The sequence below is a fragment of the Mya arenaria genome, chromosome 3, assembly GCF_026914265.1.
Source record: "Mya arenaria isolate MELC-2E11 chromosome 3, ASM2691426v1".
Lineage (NCBI taxonomy): Eukaryota > Metazoa > Mollusca > Bivalvia > Myida > Myidae > Mya > Mya arenaria.
This window is the reverse complement of record NC_069124.1, coordinates 66,872,532-66,895,883: the sequence shown is the minus strand read 5'-3', so window position 1 is coordinate 66,895,883 and position 23,352 is coordinate 66,872,532. Positions and strand designations below refer to the sequence as shown.

The window sequence follows — 23,352 nt, the reverse complement described above, 5'->3', positions numbered from 1 at the left end:
TAAATTCACATGACTCAATGGAAGAGTGGCAAGGCTTGTTATTGACAATTCTTGTTCTGTTTATCAACTTAATACAATACTAGCATCTTGCAAATATAGAGTAATACAACTGCTAAAGTTCAAGACTCTGTGACAAAGACAACGACAGGTGTTTAAAATATTCTTTAGGTTCATTTTAAATCATACATATATATTCAGCTAATTTAAACAAAAACATATTTATAAGGTGGTTTACCTGTAAATCCTACTCACGTCAGATTTTCTGGGAAGAAATTTTCCATTTTGAGGCCACATGAAAGTTTTGGCTGAGAGGCAGAAATCTCACCCTTTCAAGCAATAAGAACATTGTGTGAACTCAAATTATGGGTCAATTCTAAATCTGGAACATACTTTAGCATGCCCATCCTAAAAAGAATATAAATTGAGGAGTAGTGTGGGGTCATTTTCAGCTATTGCATGCAAATAAAATAATATTAGCCATATATCTACAAATTTTAGCAATATTACCATGAAACTTGGTAGACATGTCTACATTGAAAGTGGGCACAGAAGAAGCCAGTTAATCCTGCTTTAATTTTCAAAAACCTGAGAAAAGTTGACAACTTACAGAGAACTCGTTATCCTATAAGCTTAGAGCTTATATATTGTTGGGGTCTGGTATTCATATTGAATCTGGATAATATTCGTTCTAGAATATCAAAACATACCAATATCTACACATGAATTACATTTTATTCATACTAGAAAATGATTACACAAAGATAGACTGACAAAGCAAAAGTGTTATGCATGATACATACATGTAATAAGAAATGGCACAAATTTAATATGTAGTTACCTTACACATGGAAATTATTGAGAAAATTCACTTTATAATGTCATGTTCAAATGAACACCTATGATGACATTCAGTCTCAAACAAAAAAGAAAATGAAACCACAAAAACATGTTTATATAATACTGAATGATATAGGGCTCTGGAACAACAAAGTATGTATGTGAGGAGAACTGGCAGCAATAGAACATGCACACAGTGAGGCTGTGCCATCTTAAAATGTACACAGTGGGAAGGCGGCATCTTAACATGCACACTGCGTGGGGCCGTGCCTTATTAACATGCACACTGGGTGGGGCTGCGCCATCTTAACATGCACACTGAGTGGGGCCGCGCCATATTAACATGCACACTGAGTGGGGCTGCGGCCATCTTAACATGCACACTGAGTGGGGCCGCGCCATGTTAACATGCACACTGCATGGGGCCGCGCCATGTTAACATGCGCACTGCATGGGGCCGGGCCATATTAACATGCACACTGAGTGGGGCCGCGCCATGTTAACATGCACAATGCGTGGGGCCGCGCCATGTTAACATGCACACTGAGTGGGGCCGGTCCATGTTAACATGCACATTGCCATGTTAACATGCACACTGAGTGGGGCCGGGCCATGTTAACATGCACACTGCATGGGGCCGCGCCATGTTAACATGCACACTGCGTGGGGCTGGGCCATGTTAACATGCACACTGCATGGGGCCGGGCCATGTTAACATGCACACTGAGTGGGGCCGGGCCATGTTAACATGCACACTCATGGGGCCAGGCCATATTAACATGCACACTGATTGGGGTGGCGCCATCTTAACAAAAGGACAAAATATTGTAAGAACAAGAATTGAAGCTTAAAAAATACTCTTTGAGCGTGACCAATAAAATTTTAATTTTAACTTGCAAAATCAAATAAACTTGGCGTTAAAAACTGGCCACTAAATTATAAGCTTTAGAAAAAGATAATTTATCTACTCATTAATTTACTCAGAAACGAATGTATGATACAAAAGTTCAGGTAAGATGGCACCAATATACATAATGAATATGTGAAAAATGTAACTCATTGTCAATGGAGACACACTGTCAATAAAAACAATATGAAATACGGTGGCTGAAATACAATAAAAAGGAATTTCAAATAGATTTGATAACATTCTTCTGCAATCATAATATATAAATGACAATATTAGTCTCTCTGAGCTTAATCTTATCTATTTAAGCCGTTATCTAAAATTGAAATTATATGAAAACATTGGCCAACCTCTTTTTCATTGTTTTAATGTGTTGCAACATGTTTTATCATTTGAAAATATCAATAAACACTTAAATCTAAAAAAGCAAAACTTGCAATGAAAGTTGGTATATGAAAAAAGCGTATGAAAATATATGAAAAATGTCATAGATAAATATCAATTCCGTATCGTTTGCTTACAAGAAATGCATTCTACAAAAAATGAATGATAAAGATTAGGAACTTTATTAAATATGCTCAGTCCTTAAATCTATTTAAAGATGATGAACATCAAATCCAATTTCCTTGTCAATTTGAATAGCAAAAAAAGCTAAATAATTTTCTTTTTGTTCTATCATAATTTCAATAAGATCGTAACATTTCACCTTGAGAATTATCTATTTGAACCTTTTGTATGTTACACCACATCCTGTTTTTATTTCTTTTTATGATAATCTAAGTTATGACCAGCACACCAGCACATGCGAATAGAAACTCCACAATATGACAAAATCCAATCAGAGTGTTGCACAATTTAAAAAAGTAATGAATTGAAAAGAGAAACTCAGAAAAATTATATGCTTTCCTGAGTTAAAACATGAGCACCTTAGTGCAAACTTAAGCACTTGTCTATTTTTTTACCAAAGATCTGAAATCCTATTTTTTTTTACCAAAGACCCCAGAGTGTGACTCTGACCAAATTTACAGAGTATAGCTGGTGATACAAAGTATTTTCATGGTGAAAAAGGTGGTATTTTGAATTCCCTTAATGCATGACCATGTTACAGTCTTGACGTGAAAAGTAAATGACATGAGACATTTTGACGCACTGTCTTGTCATGGAGAACATTTGTGCTAAGTTGTTTAAAATCCTTCTATGCATGGCAGAGTGAATTATTGGTGCCACCTGCCTGTCCCAACGCCAACATACCCCAAATTTAATAACACTATCAGACAAAAAAATGACAAGTTAGGCCGGGTTACTTTGAGTAATGTTGCCATGGAGATTGCCTTCTACTCATTAACTGATGACTATGAGTTTTGTTGCATTGAAAATACCCTATATTCTGATCTACATATCATAAAAGATTCAGTGCGCTTTGTTTATATTTGAGGAAAGGAGAGGACCTATCCATGTTTTTTTAACACCCCTCTTATATGGCACAAAACATGAAGGAAACTAAAATCCTTGGACCAACATGGGCTGGGAATGAAATGGCAGGAGATTTGGAGTAACTTTTAAAACAAATTGTAACATGACATACAAGTTTATATGAAATAATTGGCTGGTGTACCATAGCCTTGCTCTGGTGTATTGTCCATTTCAGTGTGGTATTTTTCACTCTTGTTTGTTGAAGCTCTACAATGAAGCATGGTCAGCTCTGGTTACGATTTGTCTGAGTATTTTTCTAAATATAGAGGTGATTTTAGGTATTTTTTTTAACTTTGTCAAATGATAAAACTCCAAATACCATTATAAAGCTATGCAAATTCCTTTTAAAATAAATTTTTAAAATAGAGTTCTAAATTTGCTACAACGTATTGATAATTAACATGAATTTGAGTTGTTGCATATATCATTATACAAGGACTTTACAACATATAAAAAAATACTTAGTACACAAAAATATATATATATTAAAATTGTACCATTTACATACAGTGAGAAAATTTGGTTCAAAATGCTATCTCATCAGGCCAATCCAACTACCAGTATATATGTGTTTCAAAATACTTTGTCAGATTTGTTAGTTTCCCTAAAAGTCTTAACAATCTACTGGTATTGGTACTGTATATACAAAACGCATTTAAAAATGGTGGCAGCAACAGATCCTTAAGATGAGTGGACAAAATTATATTATAGCAGTATATAATAGTAAAAAAAGTTTATGGCATTAAAGTTGTGTTCACTAGTTTTTTTACTAAGACATTTTGATTTTTTTACAATACTGATTGATATACCAGTAACTCCTTTATTCCTGAGCAGATACAATGTATAGCACTGGATTTCAACTTTTACATGCAATATTCTTTTAAACAGTCCTACAGGCTAACATGTAAAATTTGGGCAACAAACCCAACTCAATTAAACCTTTTTATATAAACATAAAACACTATTATAAGTATTTAATACAATTCAATAATGATGATTTCATAAGTTGCAAAACACTGTGGCCATGTTATGAATTATGCATTTTCTTACATCAACTTTTAAACGCATTAACTCAGTCCAAGGATAAAACTCAAAGATTTTATGAAAAGTGCAAAAGTTCGAAAAATCTGTTATGAGTTATTAATTTGATAACAACATTATTAAAGATTAATAAATTCAAAACGCTGCCTTAACACACTAAACTCCATCAAACAACATTTTAAAAAAACAACAATAAACATTTTAAGGTCCATTTTAACCTTCAAAACTTCAATTTTATTCTGAAGTATTCCTTATGTCTGTATGTTTCTAGACGGTTGTTTTCATCGTTTCACTTTCTTCTGGCTCGTGTTTCTCCGCCGACCTCTTCCACTTTCTACAATTATATACCATACTGTCTTCTTATAACCACTTTACAATCCCATTCAACAAATAAGATACACATACTGGTATGAAAATTAACAAGATAAAGTTTCTAGAAAAGTAACAAGGGGTCATTTGTCCCCATACCAGTCAAAGTTTTATTCCATCCATTAGTAAGTCCTTTAGTTTAAAATTAAGTTTAATTTATTTCTTATATCCAAAGAAACAAATTTCAAACTATTTGGAATCAGTATTAAAATACTCATCCAATATGCTTGTTATTATGGAATAGTAATTTAAAAACAGCCATGTCAAGCACAACATTGACATTCACATCTTTGAGTTTTAATGTTGTCATTATACGATGTTCATGGGTATTGAAATTTACATAAAGTAACACCAGGGAAACCTGGCAAACATCTTTTTAAACTACTTGCTCAATTAAGCAGCTACATAAATATTTATTTTGAAATGAAGTCACCAACAACAGCTGAATCATTTACTGTGTTTCCAGCACAACCCATCATGAAGTGTTTCTGCCCTTTCAAATTATTTATGAGATATGAAAATTCTCCAATTAGCCAATTTTGCATTTCATTTCATTTATTCTTTCAGTAAGTGAAATCAAATTTTTATTCTATAATTAGGCATGTGTAAGCAGCATAAATGCCACCAGAAAATTGACATAAAAAATTGTGTGTATTTGGATTCAGACCCTAAAATTGCAAATACTAGGTGGATATGAAATTCAAAATTTATGTCCAGTTATAAAAATAACATCACCTTAACAACAGGTGATTTCCCCTAGTATTTTAGTATGATTAAATGCAATATAATAAAAGAACAACCATGTATATTTCTGTAAAAAATGATGATTTTTTGGCATTCTTCACAGGCTATCTTATATCCCCTTTCAGTTAGCCATAAAATCAGTTTAATTGTGAATATTTCAATGCTGGTTCGTCAGTATGTACACTGAACACTAATTATCAACAAAATGAATGAAATAGAGCAATGCATTCAAAATATATAAGAAATGTCCACATGTTTTGTTGTCAACCCTTGTAAATATGCTTTTTTGTTGAAGAAAACATTAAAATCTACATTTGGCTAGGCTATCAAATAAGATTTAGAATGGGAAAAACATTTTTTTATAAAAGATCTTTTAGCCTTTGCTTTATGTTAACAAGAATAGGTTTTGTTTCATTATTATATGTAATTTTAGTTAAGTTGATAAAACAGTCCAAATCTTATCTAACAGCTCTAGTTTTCCAAAGTTTTTTTTTTTATCATAAATATAGCCTGAATAATAAGATGTAATAACTGTGCATGGAACTGCAAAAAATGATAAAAGAGTGCCAATTTTTAGAGAGCAGACACTGTAAAGACAATTTTTGCCTATTCAAGGGCCATAATTCTGGAGTGACTGAGGCGACATGGCTGGTTATCGAACCCGACAAAGACATTTTGCTCATACACATTGTGATCAAATTTGGTCAGGACTGGAAAAAGTTTTTTATGAAATTGATCGGGCATGAACAATTTTAGGTAATTTATATATAATTAATAAGCAATTACTCTTGAGTGACTCAGCGAAATGGCTGGTTATCAATCTTGTGCATACATGCCCATACATATTCTGACCAAATTTGGTGATAATTGGACAAAGTCTTCTAACTTTATAAAGCGGATTAGACCCATGTTCAGGTAATTTCTTTATTTAAAGGGCATTATAAGTTCTGAACGACTACAGCAATATATATATATATATATATATATATATATATATATATATATATATATATATATATATATATATATATATATATATATATATACAACTTTCACATTTTTTATTATTCATTTTTTCTAATAATAAAAATATTACAGGCAGAGAAACAAAAAACATTTCTAATTAACTAATATTTTTTTGTGAACAAAACTTTACTTACTGACTGCGTCTCTTTTTTATGGCAACAACAGCAACAACCATGGCTATGACCAATACCACCACCACAGCAACAACAACACCCACTATCAATCCTACATCAGCGTCTTCAACTGATACTGAAATATGGGCATCATGCAGGGTACAAGGAAAGGCAAAACTGTATTGAAGATTTAATATTTTGTACAGTCTTGAAAAAGAGATATTTATATGCTATTTCATTTCATTTTGAATATAAATGTTATATTTCTGTTCATGTTTGATAAACAAGATTGTGATTCATAACATGCATGACTGGTATATGTACATGTGTTATACCTATCACCAGAAAAGCATTTTTGTGACTGTCAGTGAGCAAACATGTTACATGAGAGAGATTCATTTTGCAAGCAACTTCAAAGCCTAACTGCAACCTTTATTCGCGCAGGGTGTTACACATACCAATACACATACCCAGTACACAAGTTTCGCAACTTGTCCATTTTTTGAAAGATACAGCTTGTACAAAAACTATAAGAGTAGCATGTATTACCCCAACCCCTTCATCTACATGAAATAAACATTTGACAACCCTAAATTCCTTCTTCCTCATGAAACAAACACTTGACAACCCCAAAACCCTTCTTACACATGAAATTAACATTTGACAACCCCCCAACCCCTTCTACTACATGAAATAAACATTTGACAACCCCCAACCCCTTCTACTACATGAAATAAACATTTGACAACCCACAACACCTTCTACAACATGAAATAAACATTTGACAACCCACAACCCCTTCTACAACATGAAATAAACATTTGACAACCCACAACCCCTTCTACAACATGAAATAAACATTTGACAACCCCTACCCCTTCTACTACATGAAATAAACATTTGACAACCCCCCAACACCTACTACATGAAATAAACATTTGACAACCCCCCAACACCTTCTACTACATGAAATAAACATTTGACAACCCCCAACCCCTTCTACTACATGAAATAAACATTTGACAACCCCCCAACACCTTCTACAACATGAAATAACCATTTGACACCCCCAAAATCCTTCTACAACATAAAATAAACATTTGACAACCCCCAACCCCTTCTACTACATGAAATAAATACTTGACACCACCAACCCATTCTACTACATGAAATATCCATTTGACAACCCTCAAAACCTTATACTACATGAAATAAGCATTTGACAACCCCCAACACCTTCTACTACATGAAATAAACATTTGACAACCCTCAACACCTTCTACTACATGAAATAAACATTTGACAACCCACAACCCCTTCTACTACATGAAATAACCATTTGACAACCCCCAACACCTTCTACTACATAAAATAAACATTTGACAACCCCCAACACCTTCTACTACATGAAATAAACATTTGACAACCCACAACACCTTCTACAACATGAAATAAACATTTGACAACCCCCAACACCTTCTACAACATGAAATAAACATTTGACAACCCCCAACACCTTCTACTTCATAAAATAAACATTTGACAACCCCCAACACCTTCTACTACATGAAATAAACATTTGACAACCCCCAACACCTTCTACAACATGAAATAAACATTTGACAACCCCCAACACCTTCTACTACATAAAATAAACATTTGACAACCCCCAACATCTTCTACTACATGAAATAAACATTTGACAACCCCCAACACCTTCTACAACATGAAATAAACATTTGACAACCCCCAAAACCCTTCTACAACATAAAATAAACATTTGAAAATCCCCTAACCCCTCTTACAACATGAAATAAATACTTGACACCACCAACTCATTCTTCCTCATGAAATAAACATTAGACAACCCCCAACCCCAAGAAAACAACATGAAACAAAAAGGTTTGGAACAAATAACATTGAAAAAGAGAGGCAAACACATGTATAGAAGGACACTGTTAAACTTTGACATCTTTATTTTTTATGTACAAGAAACTGCCTTAATTGATTCATCCTACAATACCAGGCACATTTGGTGTTGCTGATGGTAAAGATGTCCCTGTAAAATACAATGTGGACGATAGTTTGACAGTCACAAAAATGCATTAAACTTGTTTTAACATTTCTTTGTGTTTGTCTGTACGAAAATGACAACACACCCTTTCACATACACAGATATTATTTGGTGTATATGACTTAACATATATCAATGTGTATCAGGGCTATATTAGGCTATAGCATTTGGAAGTTTCCATTTTTATCACAATGTCTTATAATGAACCTTGATTTAAGCAGTAAACACAGTAAAACACTTTTTCATCCAAGCTAATGTTATTATCAAGGGGACTAGACACCAGATGGTGCCAAAATCAGCAAAACAGTATTCCCTCAAATCAACCCTAGAATGTCAATGCAAGCTAGCAGGAGGCTGATAATACTTCATTTTACGTGATTAAAAGAATAAACAGGGCAATCATGTTGCAGTCTCATATGTGTTTCCCCATTTACAATTAGCGCATAATGGTTCCCAGTATAAATCATATCTGTTTATGAGTACAGATATATATATACCAACGCTATTTTAAAAGTTACTGGGATTTACGTAGTAGACACCCCTTGTAAGTTTCAAATTGGAAAATGGGCAAAAACTGCAAAAGATACATGTATCATAAGCAATGTGATACATCAGATAGAAAGATTTATTGTGTTGTTCACAACAATGTCAATTTTATGTAAGTTTTTGACAATTTTCCTTTTTTTCTTGCAAATGTATCATCTGGTGTCTAATTCCTTTAAATAACAAAATGACTTATGATAGGAACGAATTGCTAATGAACCCCCCCTTATGACCTATGTTTGATGGTACATGTATACAAAGGACCATACAAGAATTTCTTAATTTGAAACGCCAGAAATAATTCCTAGACACTTACTAGAACAGACAGCTTCAACAGTGGGTGTCCACTGCTGCGTTGTGTTGGAGGTCGCAGTGCACGTGTATGTGCTGGTTCCCTGTAGCTCCCCGACCCTGCAGCCAGTTATGGTTGTTGTGGTTCCCACCGTATAGCCGTAGTTGCTCTTCTTGGACCGGGGCACATCCAACAGACCACATGAACTCACTGGAGTAGGAATGATAAATATAACCGTTATGAATGTGAATAACTAGAATTACTTTGTTGTCTGAAGAACAATATACCTATCCTTATTATCATGAAGTGCACTAAATTTTAAAGCTATTGAACAACCAACAAATAATCCACATCTAAAAAAGTCTACTTACCAGGTTGTAGGTTCTGGTAGAGAGCGTCAAATCTCGCTGCAGCATCTCGAGTACTCTGAGCAATGGCCCTTGATCCAGTCATCCTGGAATGCAATTTTGACGCCTTCTTAATGCAAAGAACTTAAACAACTGCATGGTTTTCTTTAACCTTCTTCAGGGGCGGGATTTACACAAAATATTGCCTACAATCCCTGAATGAGCCTGCTGGTGTGTTGAATATAAAATAAATATGAGCCTAGGATAAGGATAGGAAAGGAGCACTTTAAATTTCGCTCAAGCGTTAAATACTTTAAGATACACATTAACTCACTTGTAGTCAAAAGCACACTCCTTATCCTGTTGGCAGAAGTATCCTGAGCCGATATTTGGCAGAGGTGTGGGGGAGAGGACAACCGGCCCGAGGAGGGAGTGGTTGGCTTGCAGGAAAGTCTCGAACAGGCTTGACCTCTCATCATTCACTGACCCTGTGCAAGAAAACAATCTTAATTATCATTATCATACATGAATGTCAATATAAAGATTGTTAAAAAGAAAAGAAGATGAAGAGGATTATTGACATCTATTCTTTTTTAAAACTGGCACATTTTAAATCTATAGGTTATTTACTGTGACATAGCATTTGAGCTTGATACACAATATGACATTCAAATATCAATGAAATGTTCATGAAAAACATGGAAAAAAGCATCATTTGACTTTCAAACTTATACTTGTATTGCCACACTGGAAGATGGTTACGCAATACTTAAATATTGGAAAAAAAATAACTGAGACAAGGTTATATACATACAAGCCACTTGGAATGTGTGTAGTTCCTGGGGTGACATCATCATCACATCTGTCACTGACCCGTTTGGCATGAACATGCTTGTATTTAGGCCACCAAACAGCCCAGAGACATTGGCCTGTATTGACATGTGAAATGATATTTCAAAACAAAATACTGTTTGATGAAAATGTGTTCCGTAAAAAAATGAGTGTGTTGAAAATAATTCTGTAACATTAAGCATATAATAATTTGCATTTTTTTCTTTCAATCTACAGATAAAAACATAATATGTCATAATAGTGGGGTTCATAGATCTTTTTGTTTCATAGATCTGTTTGTTACATCTGGTCTGGTTATTTAAACGGCTAGACAACCAATATTCCAAGCATACAGTCCTTTGTTTAATCCCCGGTCTGCCATATACTTTTTTGGGCATGTAAAAGCAGATGTTAAATTTATATCAAACAATGAGTATAGTACCTTAAAATACATAATCAGGCTCTAACAGCTGTTGGAGGCCACTAACAAGGGCATGTGGTAATGTAGGTCAAGGTCAAATACAAAGGAATGAGGTACATGTAGGTCAAGGTCACTTATACAGGTATGTGGAACATGCAGGTCAATGTCAATTACAAAGGTATGTGGTACATGTAGGTCAAGGTCACTTACAAAGGAATGGGGTACAAGTAGGTCAAGGCCACTTATACAGGTGTGAACTGCACTTAAGGCAATTTCACTAACAAAGGTACAAAGTACATGTACAAATGTAGGTCAAGGTTACTTACTAAGGTATGAGGTTCATAAATGTCAAAGTCACTTACAGGGGTAAGGGTTACCTGTTTGTCTATGCCACTTACAAAGGTATGAGGTACAGAGATCAAAAGCTGGAGTGTGTTGGAAGCCTCAGCCACCTGGAACCCAATTCCATTGGTCAGCAAGACAGTGTAGTTGGACTGGAGATTACGGGTGTGGTCAGAGTTCACAACAGCAAGACCTGCACAGGGAAGCATTTCGTAATAATTCAATACAATAACCATCAATTTATCCAAATTTGCCAGCAAGCAGTTTTTAATAAATACTATTTATTAAATAGGTACATATCTTATATTTTCTACAAAAAGGTCAAAATAAATACAAAGTGGGAGTATGACACCATGGCTTAATGCTTTTTTTAAAAGACAGAGGACTAAAAATGATGATAAACCTGTAAAAATACCTTTGAAGTCTTGCCAGAACATGGGGCCACTATCAAACCAGACATTGTCTCCGTTCACACGCACATTCAGCCGCTTCTGGGAGCGGTTGTACTCGGGGCCACACAGTTGGATCTCCACACGGTCGGATGTGCCCACATCCTGGACGGCCACCGAAGTTAAAGTGACTGTCGTGTTTATTTTCTGATCATCTGGGAGACAGAAACATTTTTTTTTCTTTAACCATGCTTATATGTATGTAAGTTTTGATAAATGAGCATTCCAACCTTACAATATTTTTAAAATTTGAACAAATAATTTTTGGTTTAATGCTCAAGTTTAAAAATATGTTACAATGATACTTATCAACAGTCTTAGTTCATGTATACAATAAAAAGCAAACTTACAATGAAACACATTCTTAGAACCTTTCCACAGAGAAATTATAAAACCTTCTTTTAAGTAATGATATCATTTTTCAATACCTAAAACAGATTTTCTACAAAAGAAATTCTACTTCTTTAATGGGATAACATTTGGGTAAAGAAGTAACAAATTAGAAAGAATTCAAGGTCAAAATAAAAGACTTTACTCTCAGTAGGGTAAGGGTTCCTCTCAAACCGTCCCTGGATGATGGTGTTTCCAGCCTGCATCAGAATATAGTCTCCTGGCCCTAACATCCGGTGCTTCAGACCACTGAATGTACCAATGTGGCCCTGACCATAGGAACTTACTGGAAAATATAGTTTATTCAATGAGACAAAAACATAAAGAAAATGTTTAAGTTAAAACTATTTGAAGTATTCAATATCAGTACACGACATCAGTATGCTAATACATACATTATGTGCAAAGTGGGGCCCTATATCGAAGAGTTTACTCAAAACTAACTAAAATAGTAGTAAAAAGTATCAACTTTTGACAAGGCTGTTTACCAGGTATTGGTGGGTTGTATCCTGCACAATCCTTTGTGGGCCTCTGATCCATGTAATAGTCGCACGAGTTATAGCCTGTCCACAGGCAGCAGTAGTAGAATGTGACGACGTCTTCAAGCCAATGTGACATGGAGGGGACATGCCCTGGAGTGCGGTAGGGGGCTGCACCCCAGTCATGGCCCCGGTCAGGGGTGCTCCCTTGGAAGGTGTCTGCGGCATAAATCAGCAGGCCAGTACTGCTGTAGCAGCACTGATTACCCGCACCATTCCTGGGTAAAAATATTATGTCACATTAAAACCCTAGTTATTGTAAGTACTTATCCCAAATTATGGAACAGTATGTTTTTAAGACATACTACTTCATAAACAGATCATCTATGGGCCAATGGCTTTCATAAGTGTTGTAATTGAAAATAATAAAATGAAAATTGTGAATTAAACATTTTTTTTTTAATTTCAAACAATTTTAATTAATGCTTATAAATTAAAATACCAATAAAACAGTTTCCATGCAAATATAAGTGTACGTTTTTTCAAAAAATAGTATCTGAATGGATCCCTACACAGGCTGTACAGCGCGGACACAGTGGACAGCTGTTCCGTGGTAGAAACAGTTGTTGGGCGAGTGGGAGTTGAGGTTACACCCGACATCAGGCTGCCAGCGCCCAAAGTCTGAGAGGGCTTGGGATAGCGAGCACGGGCAGTGGAGCAGGTTGTCCAGCCAGCTCATGTCCTGGGGAAGGGGAAAATGTGTTATTTTTTATATAATTCAATAGTGTACATGTTGTATCAAACAATTCTACTGAGAAATTATCTTCAAATTATTTTTGCATTCCCCTTTTTGCAAAGAAAATTTTATTGTGTCTTACGCACATTATTCTTGAAAGAAAGTTTTATTTTTTTTATTGATTTTACTACATGTTTAATAAAACTAATCTAACCATGTTAGAATGTTTGTAAGCTAACAAAATGGACTTCTCTCTCTGGTTATTATGTTTTATGCACCTGAACATGTTAATATGTAAAAACTAAGCAATATTATTCACTAATAATTGCAAAATATATTATAGGTTAGAAACTACAAAAATATAACAATTTAATTGTATTACAAATGGACACTATTCAGCATTATCATAGGAACAGAATGATGACATTCTGTTTATATATTGTATCAAATAATTTTTATTCCATCATAATAATATGGCATTTCTTTCTAGGCCGACTCTTCTTAATAGCCAGAGGCCTTTGGAGCGATGTTGTCATTTATTTTATTTTTTATTGCATCAAAATAATATGGCATTTCTTTCTACCCTGACTCTTCTTAATAGCTGGAGGCCTTTGGAGCAATGTTGTCATTTATACAAACATCATTTGAGTCAAAAGCTCAACATTTCACAGGACATTAACTTCTGCAATTTGAGATGTGGATCTGGGGTGGTATTCAATATGAAACTTAAATCAACCTTATGGCCATTGACCATTGACTTCATTCACTCTATTGGTCAGTTATGAACAACCAGTAACTGGCTACATCATTCTTAGATCCAAAAAAGACCAGTGATAGTAACTCAATATAAAAGCTGGATACCAATAGCATGCTTTTGTTCATATTAAAGTAATATTTAAGAAATGTGTGTAATATTGCATCTACCTACTTTTTTATCATAATTATTCAAATCATAATTATCATCCTTATCATCATCATCATCATCTTTGTGATGATCATCATAATTTTCATACAGCCAATCACGTTCATAGAATTGGTCCAAGTCGTCTGGTTCTCGATACATGTTATACTTATCATGCTGTGTGGCATTCAGCAATCTCCCCTTGAACATGCATAACCAATGATTTAAAGAAAATGCCAGAAATTGTTAGTACGAGGTTAGGTACAAGGAACAAGCAGACATTTAAAGTAAACCAATGACACAGGCCTCAATTTTTTTAAACTTCCTAAGTCCTTTATATCAAGATTTGGCTGAGATGACTTTTTTGGTTTTTCAATAATTTTCATTGTATTAACTTCTTTAAGAGACTTTAAATAGGAAACATCTTTATGATAATCACATTTATCAATTTTTCAGTTAACAAAATCAAATTTAAATATTTACATTTTTGCTAATTGAAATAAGCTAAGGCTTAAAAAGTTTCAAGAAATTGGGGCCAGATCATTTGAATGCATACTTACATTGACTGTCATAAATAAAAACAAATAACTTTATATACAAATACTTTACAATGTAACATTAACATTTATTTTATGCCTTTGCTGTCATAAATATTGCAACATTTAAACATAGAATATCACCACCTAATCAGACTTTCTCTATTGCACCCAGCGATTTCTGAATCACATAGTAGCCTAGTGAGAATTATTCTCAAATTAACCTAACATCACCCCAACACCCCTCTATTTCTTAATGTCTTATGTTTTAGCTGTCTGCTTTTGTTGCCCCACCCCCATCTTTTTACCACTTGTCTCACCTGTCTGTCCTGATTGTACCAGTTAACACACATGTCCGTGGGCCAGCTGTTCCCATGGATTTGTTGCATTGAGTTCTGTACATACCAACCTAGAGGCATAACCTTGCTTGGCATGGACCTGTCATTATCAGATATGCATTAATACAAGCATTTGTAAGGGTAAGGGTTAGAGCAGCTGTGGGCAGATGCAAACATTGTCCCATATTTTTAGTTGATCAAGAGGTATAACTCAACCTGTAATCTAGTAATCTAAGGCAGAATTGTGGGCCTTGCTACGCATTTATATATGTGTTATGTTGTTTGGAAATTATAACTATCTTGTATTGCAATATCTTCCACAGGGTTTAAAAATAGATTCAAAGGTTTAAAAAATGTATGACTTTGCAACCAATGCCAATCTATGACAATTTCTTGAGCTTTTTCTTGAAAAGCCAACAACCTAATGGTGAAAGTACCTAAATGATCTCTGTTTGGTATATATTTTGTTTGGGCTATATAGTACAACATGAGCCCCATGTAGCAAAAGCCAATGCTCAGCTGGTGTTTTACAGTGAAAAAAAGAGGCACAACCCAACAAACATTAAAGCCACAGTTATGTGCATTGCTATACATGTCTTTGGCAACATGTCTACCAAGTTTCATTTCAATATCTAGATTGTTTTTTTTAATAATAACCAAGGTTAAAGTTTTTGCACAGTGATACTGCTAACCTCAAAGCTAAGACAATAGGAACTAAGAACTGTTTCCTTTCTTCAATAACAGATGGGGTAAAATAAAATGCAATCATCTTACATATCACTTTACAAAAAAAAACAATGTATATATACCAGAATCACAATTTTTGTTCATACTTACGATTAAACATGACATTATATTTAGCATGTACTTACTGGTATGTCGCGGGGACAGCATTGCCCTTCAGTTTGACCTCTAAAAACCCGATCTCATACTGACATAAGTTCCCCACACACTGGTGATCTTGGGGGTTAATGGTGTAGGTCCCCTGGCTGGCTTGAATGTCTGTCCCAAGAGTGGTCAAAAAGCTGTACATGCCCTGAAACATGATAACAACAAGTATATATGTAAGCTTGTAAGGTGTTATACTGACACGCAATCCTAACAAACTGGTCATCTTGGGGGCTTAGTTAAGAATGCTACTTATCTAGCGGAATTATCTGTCTTAAGGCTGGTTAACTGACCTTGAAAATGGGTAGATTTTGGGATATGTTAGATCTCATAGTTACATAAACTCCCCAAACACCTGTTTTCCTTGGGTATTAAGGGTTTATGTTCATTGCTTTGAAGGAATGTCTGTCCCCAGACCGGTTAACAATCTGTATGTGCCCTATATGTACCCTGTGTGAGCCCTGATACATATGTGGAAATGACACAAAATGTACATAAAAAGTGAAAATTAACTATTTTCAAACCAGCACAAATAAAATAACACAGTTATCATTGGAAATTATGTATGCTTGTATGCTTGCTAACAGGTTACAAATTCAGAAGAAGCACAAAATGCAAATATCTAATTCAAGGAGTTTTTGTTAAATTGACAGTTACACAAGGCAAACTAGAGCTATCACTGGATGTGATAATACTCCCACTACATCTCTTTGGTGTTATAAGAAGCATCACTGAGAGTTGTGTATGCTCCTTAAATGCCCTGCATCAGTGTAAAGGCATCAATTAAGGTAATTGACCTACTATATAGAAATAATGACTAAAACATCAGAGAAATAACGCATAATTTGCTTGTTTTTGCTGACCAAACACAACATAATGTTTGTTTTTCAGATAAGTTAATTAGTAATAACATATCAAGTTATGGAGGGCAATAACTCAAATACCATACACAAAATAATGTGATTCCTGTATAGTCCCCACCACCACCACATGGTGAGGGCATAATTAAAGGAGTTGGTGGTAGAGAGAGAAATCAACATTTCAGTTGAAGAGAAAGACGAATTGTGTCTAAACATTTAAAAATAATTCATTACATTCGCAGAATAAAAGAGCAGACACAATTTGGAAGGAAAATACATAAAATTTCTGAACCCACCGTGCCACCCTCCTCCTTATAACCAATCAGGTTCACATCCACCCTATCGTATGAGTTGTTACTGAGCATCTCCGGGTGCCAGGTGAGAGTGAGGCTGGAGGGGCTTGAGTCATACCACGCCATGTCTGTCTTGCTGGCAGGCGTCTCAATATGCTCATTGCTGGGGATACGACCAGGGAAAACTGCAATAGGACATGTAAGCATAACGTTGATGATAAATTGAAATAAATAATGACAAAAATGGTGTGTTGGGAGAGAGACAATGGATTGTTATAACTGACTCAGGTCTGTAAAAGAATATGGCAAGAAATGATTGTTTAAATAACAATAATGACAAAGATAATCGGTTCTACATTGTATGCATGGATATGCAAAATCTAATATTACAGTGTGCAAACTACAATCAAAGAGAATATGTTAGTATAATCAACACTGAAAATGATTCCTAAACATAATTCAAAGCAAGATTTCAGAATGAAATGTTAAAAAAATGTGATTCATTTCTCACCAATAGTGATGGTTGTACTGTAAGATCCAGAAGATGATTGAAGTGTGAGTGTGATTCTGCCCCTTTGGTACAGTTTAGGAATGGGACATCGAACCTTGGTTTGGCTGACGTACGTCACATCACTGTATATGTCATCCCCGATCTATACAATCATGGTAGATTAATAATTTGAATTATGGTTTTTCTAATATCACATTAAACTCTTCACACTTTTAATTGGTAGCAGAAATGGTTCAACTGAACAAACATGCCTAATGTAGAGGCAAATGTATACATTTTCAAGATCTACAGTCAAACCCATGTTGGTTCTAACTCACATGGCTGGAAATCCTCTTTGGCTTGAACTAGATGTAAAGGACCAAACTTTTATACTGAAGGTAAACAATCCCACTTGGCTCAACTTTTTAGAGGCTTGAGGTATTTTCGCTGGGCCCCGTGAGTTCGAGCCAACTGGTTTTGAATGTAAGCTGAAAATATTCTATTTTGTAAGGACAATTTTTATCACAACATATCAATAGTTCTAATGACAAGTACGTACCTCTCCGAAGTAGCACCTATATCTCTGGTTGGCCTGGAAACACGGGCCGGAAACATCAATCATCTTCCCCCCAAACATGCCGCCAAACTGGGGGTAGATGCTCAAACCACCTGTAATACACACAACAAAGTTGCAGCTTAAATTTTTGTCAGTGTATGAAAATTAAACCATATTCATTAACACATTGAAAGTAAGGCCTCAGAATTTTTCATTTCAATGAATTATTTATTGCCAAATCAATAACCATCCAAAACTTAAATAGTGAGATAGGAATTCTAATGGACATGTAGTTTTTAAACAGATCTGATTTTTCATTTACGTTTAATCTTTCCCAAACAAATACATAACAATTAGGTTCCATACTATATGTGTTCTCAGTTGAGCATCCAGCACGCATAATATTCCCGGCAGAGATTCTGAACACATATCTTCCCATTGTGTCACTGCTCTGGTAATGGGTCAAGTGAGTCAAGCCCACATTGCGAGATATAACATCCATCCAGCCCATGCCTGATCCACCATTAAACCCTGCCTGCAAACAATGGATACACAGATTCACAGAATGAACGGAACCATTACTAATATCTGTCTTTTTAAATAAAAGATATTCATCATTAGAGTCAGCATTTTTTTGTATTTTCCCTTTAACTACCCAACCTATACAATTGATATACAATAAAAAATACTATTTGAAGTAAAAATTATCTACCTGTTTTTTTAAGCAATTGCTCAGCAATATATCTTGACTTTGTAACTCATCAATAAACAACATTGTGAGTTCATGTAAGAGGTTTGTTAAACAATATACAGTATGTATATTAGCTATATAGGTATCTGAGGCCCCTGGATGTCTCCAGTTAACAGCATTAACCCTATCAATATCCTCACTGTATAAGAGTTTTGAGACTTAAGCAGGATAATCACAATAAGCTTCTTTTTTAAGCCAAGTTGAAGTAATAAAAAATGCTAAATGAACTAAAATAATTCAGCATGTTACGATCAAGATTTTTTAAGGAATTGGCGCAAGATTAGCTAAACATTGACCTGTGAGTATCTTGATGGCTTCATCTCCATTTTATCATAGTTGAAAATGGCGTAAGACTGGGTACCATCTGTAAGCAAGACCAGTTGGAAAGTGTTCATCTGAAACATACACACAGATTAGATGACTCTCATATTTATTCCATGTGTTTAAAATAGATAAAACATAATAATTTCCTTAAACATGTGTTTAAAATAGATAAAACAGAATAATTTCCTTAACTACATTTAAAAGGTCACAGGGTTGCATCACAGGATTTCGGCCCAAATTTGGAAGTCTCCATTCGGAAAAGCATTTACAACTATAAAAAGTAAAAAAGTCAATTCAATCCAAAATATTCGGATGTGATGAAACATATATATTTATATTACAATGTACAAATAAAGAATTTCCTGAATAAAGAGAGTTACCGGGCAAGGTTGTGAAAACGTTCCCTCGCATTTTGGTTTATTGCCATTGATTATGTCTGTGCTTGTGACGTTAACCCAGGTCACAATCATTCCCCAAGTGGGGACAAACTCACTGGTTCCAACCACCTGGCTATTACAATAATGACCCAGGGCTCGCAGCGTCTGATTTTGAGTGCCATAATGGAACTCCTGGTACCGAATATGCCCCGTGTAGTCCGCAAATATCTGCACGCTCTGTCCATTATGGTAGTATGGTGCGATGAATGGAATGTCGATATATGGTGAGACATTTGAATCACTCCAGTCCTGATTCAAATAGTTCCCCTTTTGGACATCTTTGGTAAAGGCTACTAAGCCATTCTTGGTTATCTGCAATAAAATTTCATACAAATTTTAGTAGATGAAAGATAAATATGTGTTCAGGGCATTGAGACCATCCTGTTTTTAATTAAAAAAAATATGGCAATACCATGAGGGAGCTATGTACATATTATCATCAAAGATAAAACTGACTTTTGTTTTGGCTTAAAACTAACTACTTACAACTACTGAAGAGAATGATCTTCCCTGGTAGATGATGGGTGTAATAGTTGTGACTATGTGTTTACCCCCCTCTCCTGGGTTTATTTCGTTCACTGTTGCGAAATTGTATAATGGTGATGCTCCTGAAATAAATATAATTTAATACATTAGTAAACAAGATTATTGTTGATGTGAGACATCGAAGACACTGCACAATGGGTTGTAATATCATCTTGTAACAAGATTAAGATGCTACTGAACACAAATATGTGAAGACAAATCTAACTCAGATCCTCTTGATTCGTATTTCATCAACAGACTATCATATCCATCATCCATATATTTGCTATTTCTGTAAGTACTGGATCTGGATGTGTCAGTACTGCCTATTTGCTATTTCTGTAAGTACTGGATCTGGATGTGTCAGTACTGCCTATTTGCTATTTCTGTAAGTACTGGATCTGGATGTGTCAGTACTGCCTATTTGCTATTTCTGTAAGTACTGGATCTGGATGTGTCAGTAGGCCCTATTTGCTATTTCTGTAAGTACTGGATCTGGATGTGTCAGTACTGCCTATTTGCTATTTCTGTAAGTACTGGATCTGGATGTGTCAGTACTGATTTTACTTTGAGACCTTGGTCCTCAGTTTTATTGTAGTACTGTCTGATATTGTGTGGCAGATTATAGGGGCAGGGTGCATTTTTTTGTCGCATCCCTTTGATCAAGCCCCCCCCCCCTTTTTAAATCCCAGGTTTATTAATAACTAATGATAATTTACAATAATTTTGGGGGGAATTTTTATTTCTGTTATCTTAAAATCATTTTTTTTGTAAGTTATCAGTAGTAACATTTCCCCCCCATCATTATTAATAAGCCTGGGAAAATTTATTTTTTTTAAAATGGGGGGAGGGCATGGTCAAGGGGGTGTGTCAAAAGGAAGCACCCTGTCCCTTGGTGGAAGATCAGTGTGTATTAAAGACTTTATACCGTTGCGAGGTTTGGAACAATATCTCAGTTACACAAAATAACTCTCTTAACCGTTTCCATAAGCAATGTATCAAGTTGATTCAAGGATTTGCACGTGCATGTAGATCAGACGCAGCACTAGGCTCTATTAACTTCTTAAATTCCTCGAGAATCCGAGTAAAACTAGAGCTAGGATATCGCTTCTTGTTTTACTCGAATTGCTGTTAATTATGACATTTAAACAGACGGCGTCACGGTGGAGTTAAAGCCATGTGCGCGCGCATACGGCTATAAACTGGAACAACAATGTGTTTTTTAATTCACTATACTGTGCTGCAAACACGTTTGTTGAATTATTAAACTGCTTAATAAACTTGTCCACGTTTGTTTCAGAAACCGACATTTACTATATAATTGTACAACACTTATACGTGCTGCACAGTTATTGTTGGCTAAATGTTTATATTGAGGATGCACATTGCGTCCAACAAGTGATTGATAAATGCGGTTTCAGCTAACATCCATCACATACCTGGTGATAATCGCTTCGTCAACAAACTAATAGGAAACGGCAATGTACACAAACTATTTATCGCACAACGCAAACAAATGAATATCAGTGTAAAACGTTGAACTATTTTCTTTCACGTGGTAGTAAAAGAGGTCATAAAATTGTACATTTTATCCTTGCACATATATAAATTTAATGTACAATTCAACGCAACACCTTCCGCTTCGAACGCAGCTCGCGAACTTTAATGGAAAATCTTCATTACGATAATGCCACTAATGGTCTGTTCACTGTAACAGTACGTGTATGCTATCTACAGAAAAATCACTACTTTGAAAAGGATAAAATCAAAGCCAAGTATTTCGTATTACCGTGCTTCTATATATATTTCTTACATATCAAAATGAGAGTTGATAATATCAGGTATCAGAGATCTTTGTTAGGACCCCTGAAGAGTAAACATGTGTACATATACCATGTAACATAAAACTGAAACTAGGTAACCGATTTGAATGTTTATCATATAGAAGCACAGTGACTTTAACGCATAATTTGTAAACATATATCAAATCAAACGTTCTTACCTTGAACAGTGTTAATTACAACACTAATTATATAAAATCCCGCAATAAAATGCCCTGTTAAAGGCGCCATTTTGAGTTTGAAAACGCTGGGTCAGAGATAACGCCTACGAAGAATTTGCATAGCCTTGAAACTATGTGGACATTTGAAAGATAATAGAAGTAATCAGATGACTAACATTACGAGAACAGACGAAATAAAGGGATAAGTTGTCTAGAGACGAGTATTGACCTATCTAATATGGCGGTATATGGATACATGTATTGTCCACTCTTAAGTTGTGAAACGTAATCTTTCAAAGTTTAAGTCTCTACCCTTTTAAGAAACCAAGAGATCTCTGTCAAACAATATGTTCCGTGATCGTCACTTTGTCAGAAACATGCGGATGATTAAAGTGACACTCTTATTCAAAATCAATACAAACACATTTAAAACAAACATAAATTTTGAGTGATCAACCTTGAACTATTTACTAAATATTGCATTCATGGAAAATATAAATAACGGCTAACAAGATTGTAACCATGTATTTAATAGCTGAAAACGCAAAAAAATATGAAATAATTGGTGAGTGCTTAAAGATTTACTGTGATCTACTATCGTCTCATAAGGTAGAAATACCGTGTTTTTTGCACCTTTCTTTCAAATTAAACTCCGGGTATCCTTCATAAGAACCATTGTTTTCGACATTTATTCATCAATATATGGTATATTAAAACAATTGTATTATTTCTGGTAAAACTTATTTGGGAGTAACAGAGCATCTCACATAGTTTACAGGAAAGTGGATGGATGGACGGATGGCTGGATGGATGCTTTTTCATAAATTAATGACAATGAAGAAAACAACTTATATTACAAAAAATGATAGCAACAGACACAATTATATCATATTTAAACTCATTCATTTTTACAACGGTTGTGAAACAAGTTATTACAAACATTATATTAATCACTCTCTTTGGCAAGATGTTACGCGAGCGTGTTGTCTTGTGTTGTGGAGGAAACCGGAGTACCCGCAGGAAACCCGGTTTGGTTA

At 34.9% G+C, this 23,352-nt stretch overlaps 1 protein-coding gene across 2 annotated transcripts; it reads right to left on the bottom strand.

Moving 5' to 3' along the window:
• Positions 1–729: 729 nt before the first annotated feature.
• Positions 730–22,420, bottom strand: LOC128228252 (sushi domain-containing protein 2-like). 2 transcript variants are annotated; one of them, XM_052939437.1, is made up of 22 exons: positions 22,316–22,420; positions 20,275–20,396; positions 19,732–20,100; positions 19,324–19,422; positions 18,643–18,811; positions 18,280–18,389; positions 17,742–17,883; positions 17,234–17,415; positions 16,062–16,225; positions 15,172–15,289; positions 13,251–13,420; positions 12,688–12,956; positions 12,345–12,485; positions 11,776–11,964; positions 11,417–11,553; positions 10,581–10,695; positions 10,101–10,254; positions 9,791–9,873; positions 9,444–9,629; positions 6,532–6,646; positions 4,477–4,592; positions 731–3,424 (listed from the first exon to the last, which is right to left on the bottom strand). In XM_052939437.1, exons 1-21 carry the CDS (start codon positions 22,383–22,385, stop codon positions 4,526–4,528), a joined length of 3,171 nt encoding a protein of 1,056 aa, XP_052795397.1. In that variant the 5' UTR covers positions 22,386–22,420; the 3' UTR covers positions 731–3,424; positions 4,477–4,525. The 2 variants fall into 2 exon arrangements, with proteins under 2 accessions (XP_052795396.1, XP_052795397.1); XM_052939436.1 differs by having other exon boundaries at positions 730–4,592.
• Between the last annotated feature and the right edge of the window lie 932 nt (positions 22,421–23,352).

What these genes read in the sequence shown, in the direction of transcription:
- LOC128228252 (XM_052939436.1), bottom strand. Translation starts at nt 22,385, where the DNA reads ATGGCGCCTTTAACAGGGCATTTTATTGCGGGATTTTATATAATTAGT. An exon ending in ATACAACCCACCAATACCTG is followed by an intron (nt 12,486 to 12,687) that starts GTAAACAGCCTT and finishes TATATTTTCCAG; the next exon opens with TAAGTTCCTATGGTCAGGGC. An exon ending in GAGTGTGCTTTTGACTACAA is followed by an intron (nt 9,874 to 10,100) that starts GTGAGTTAATGT and finishes ATTGCATTCCAG; the next exon opens with GATGACTGGATCAAGGGCCA.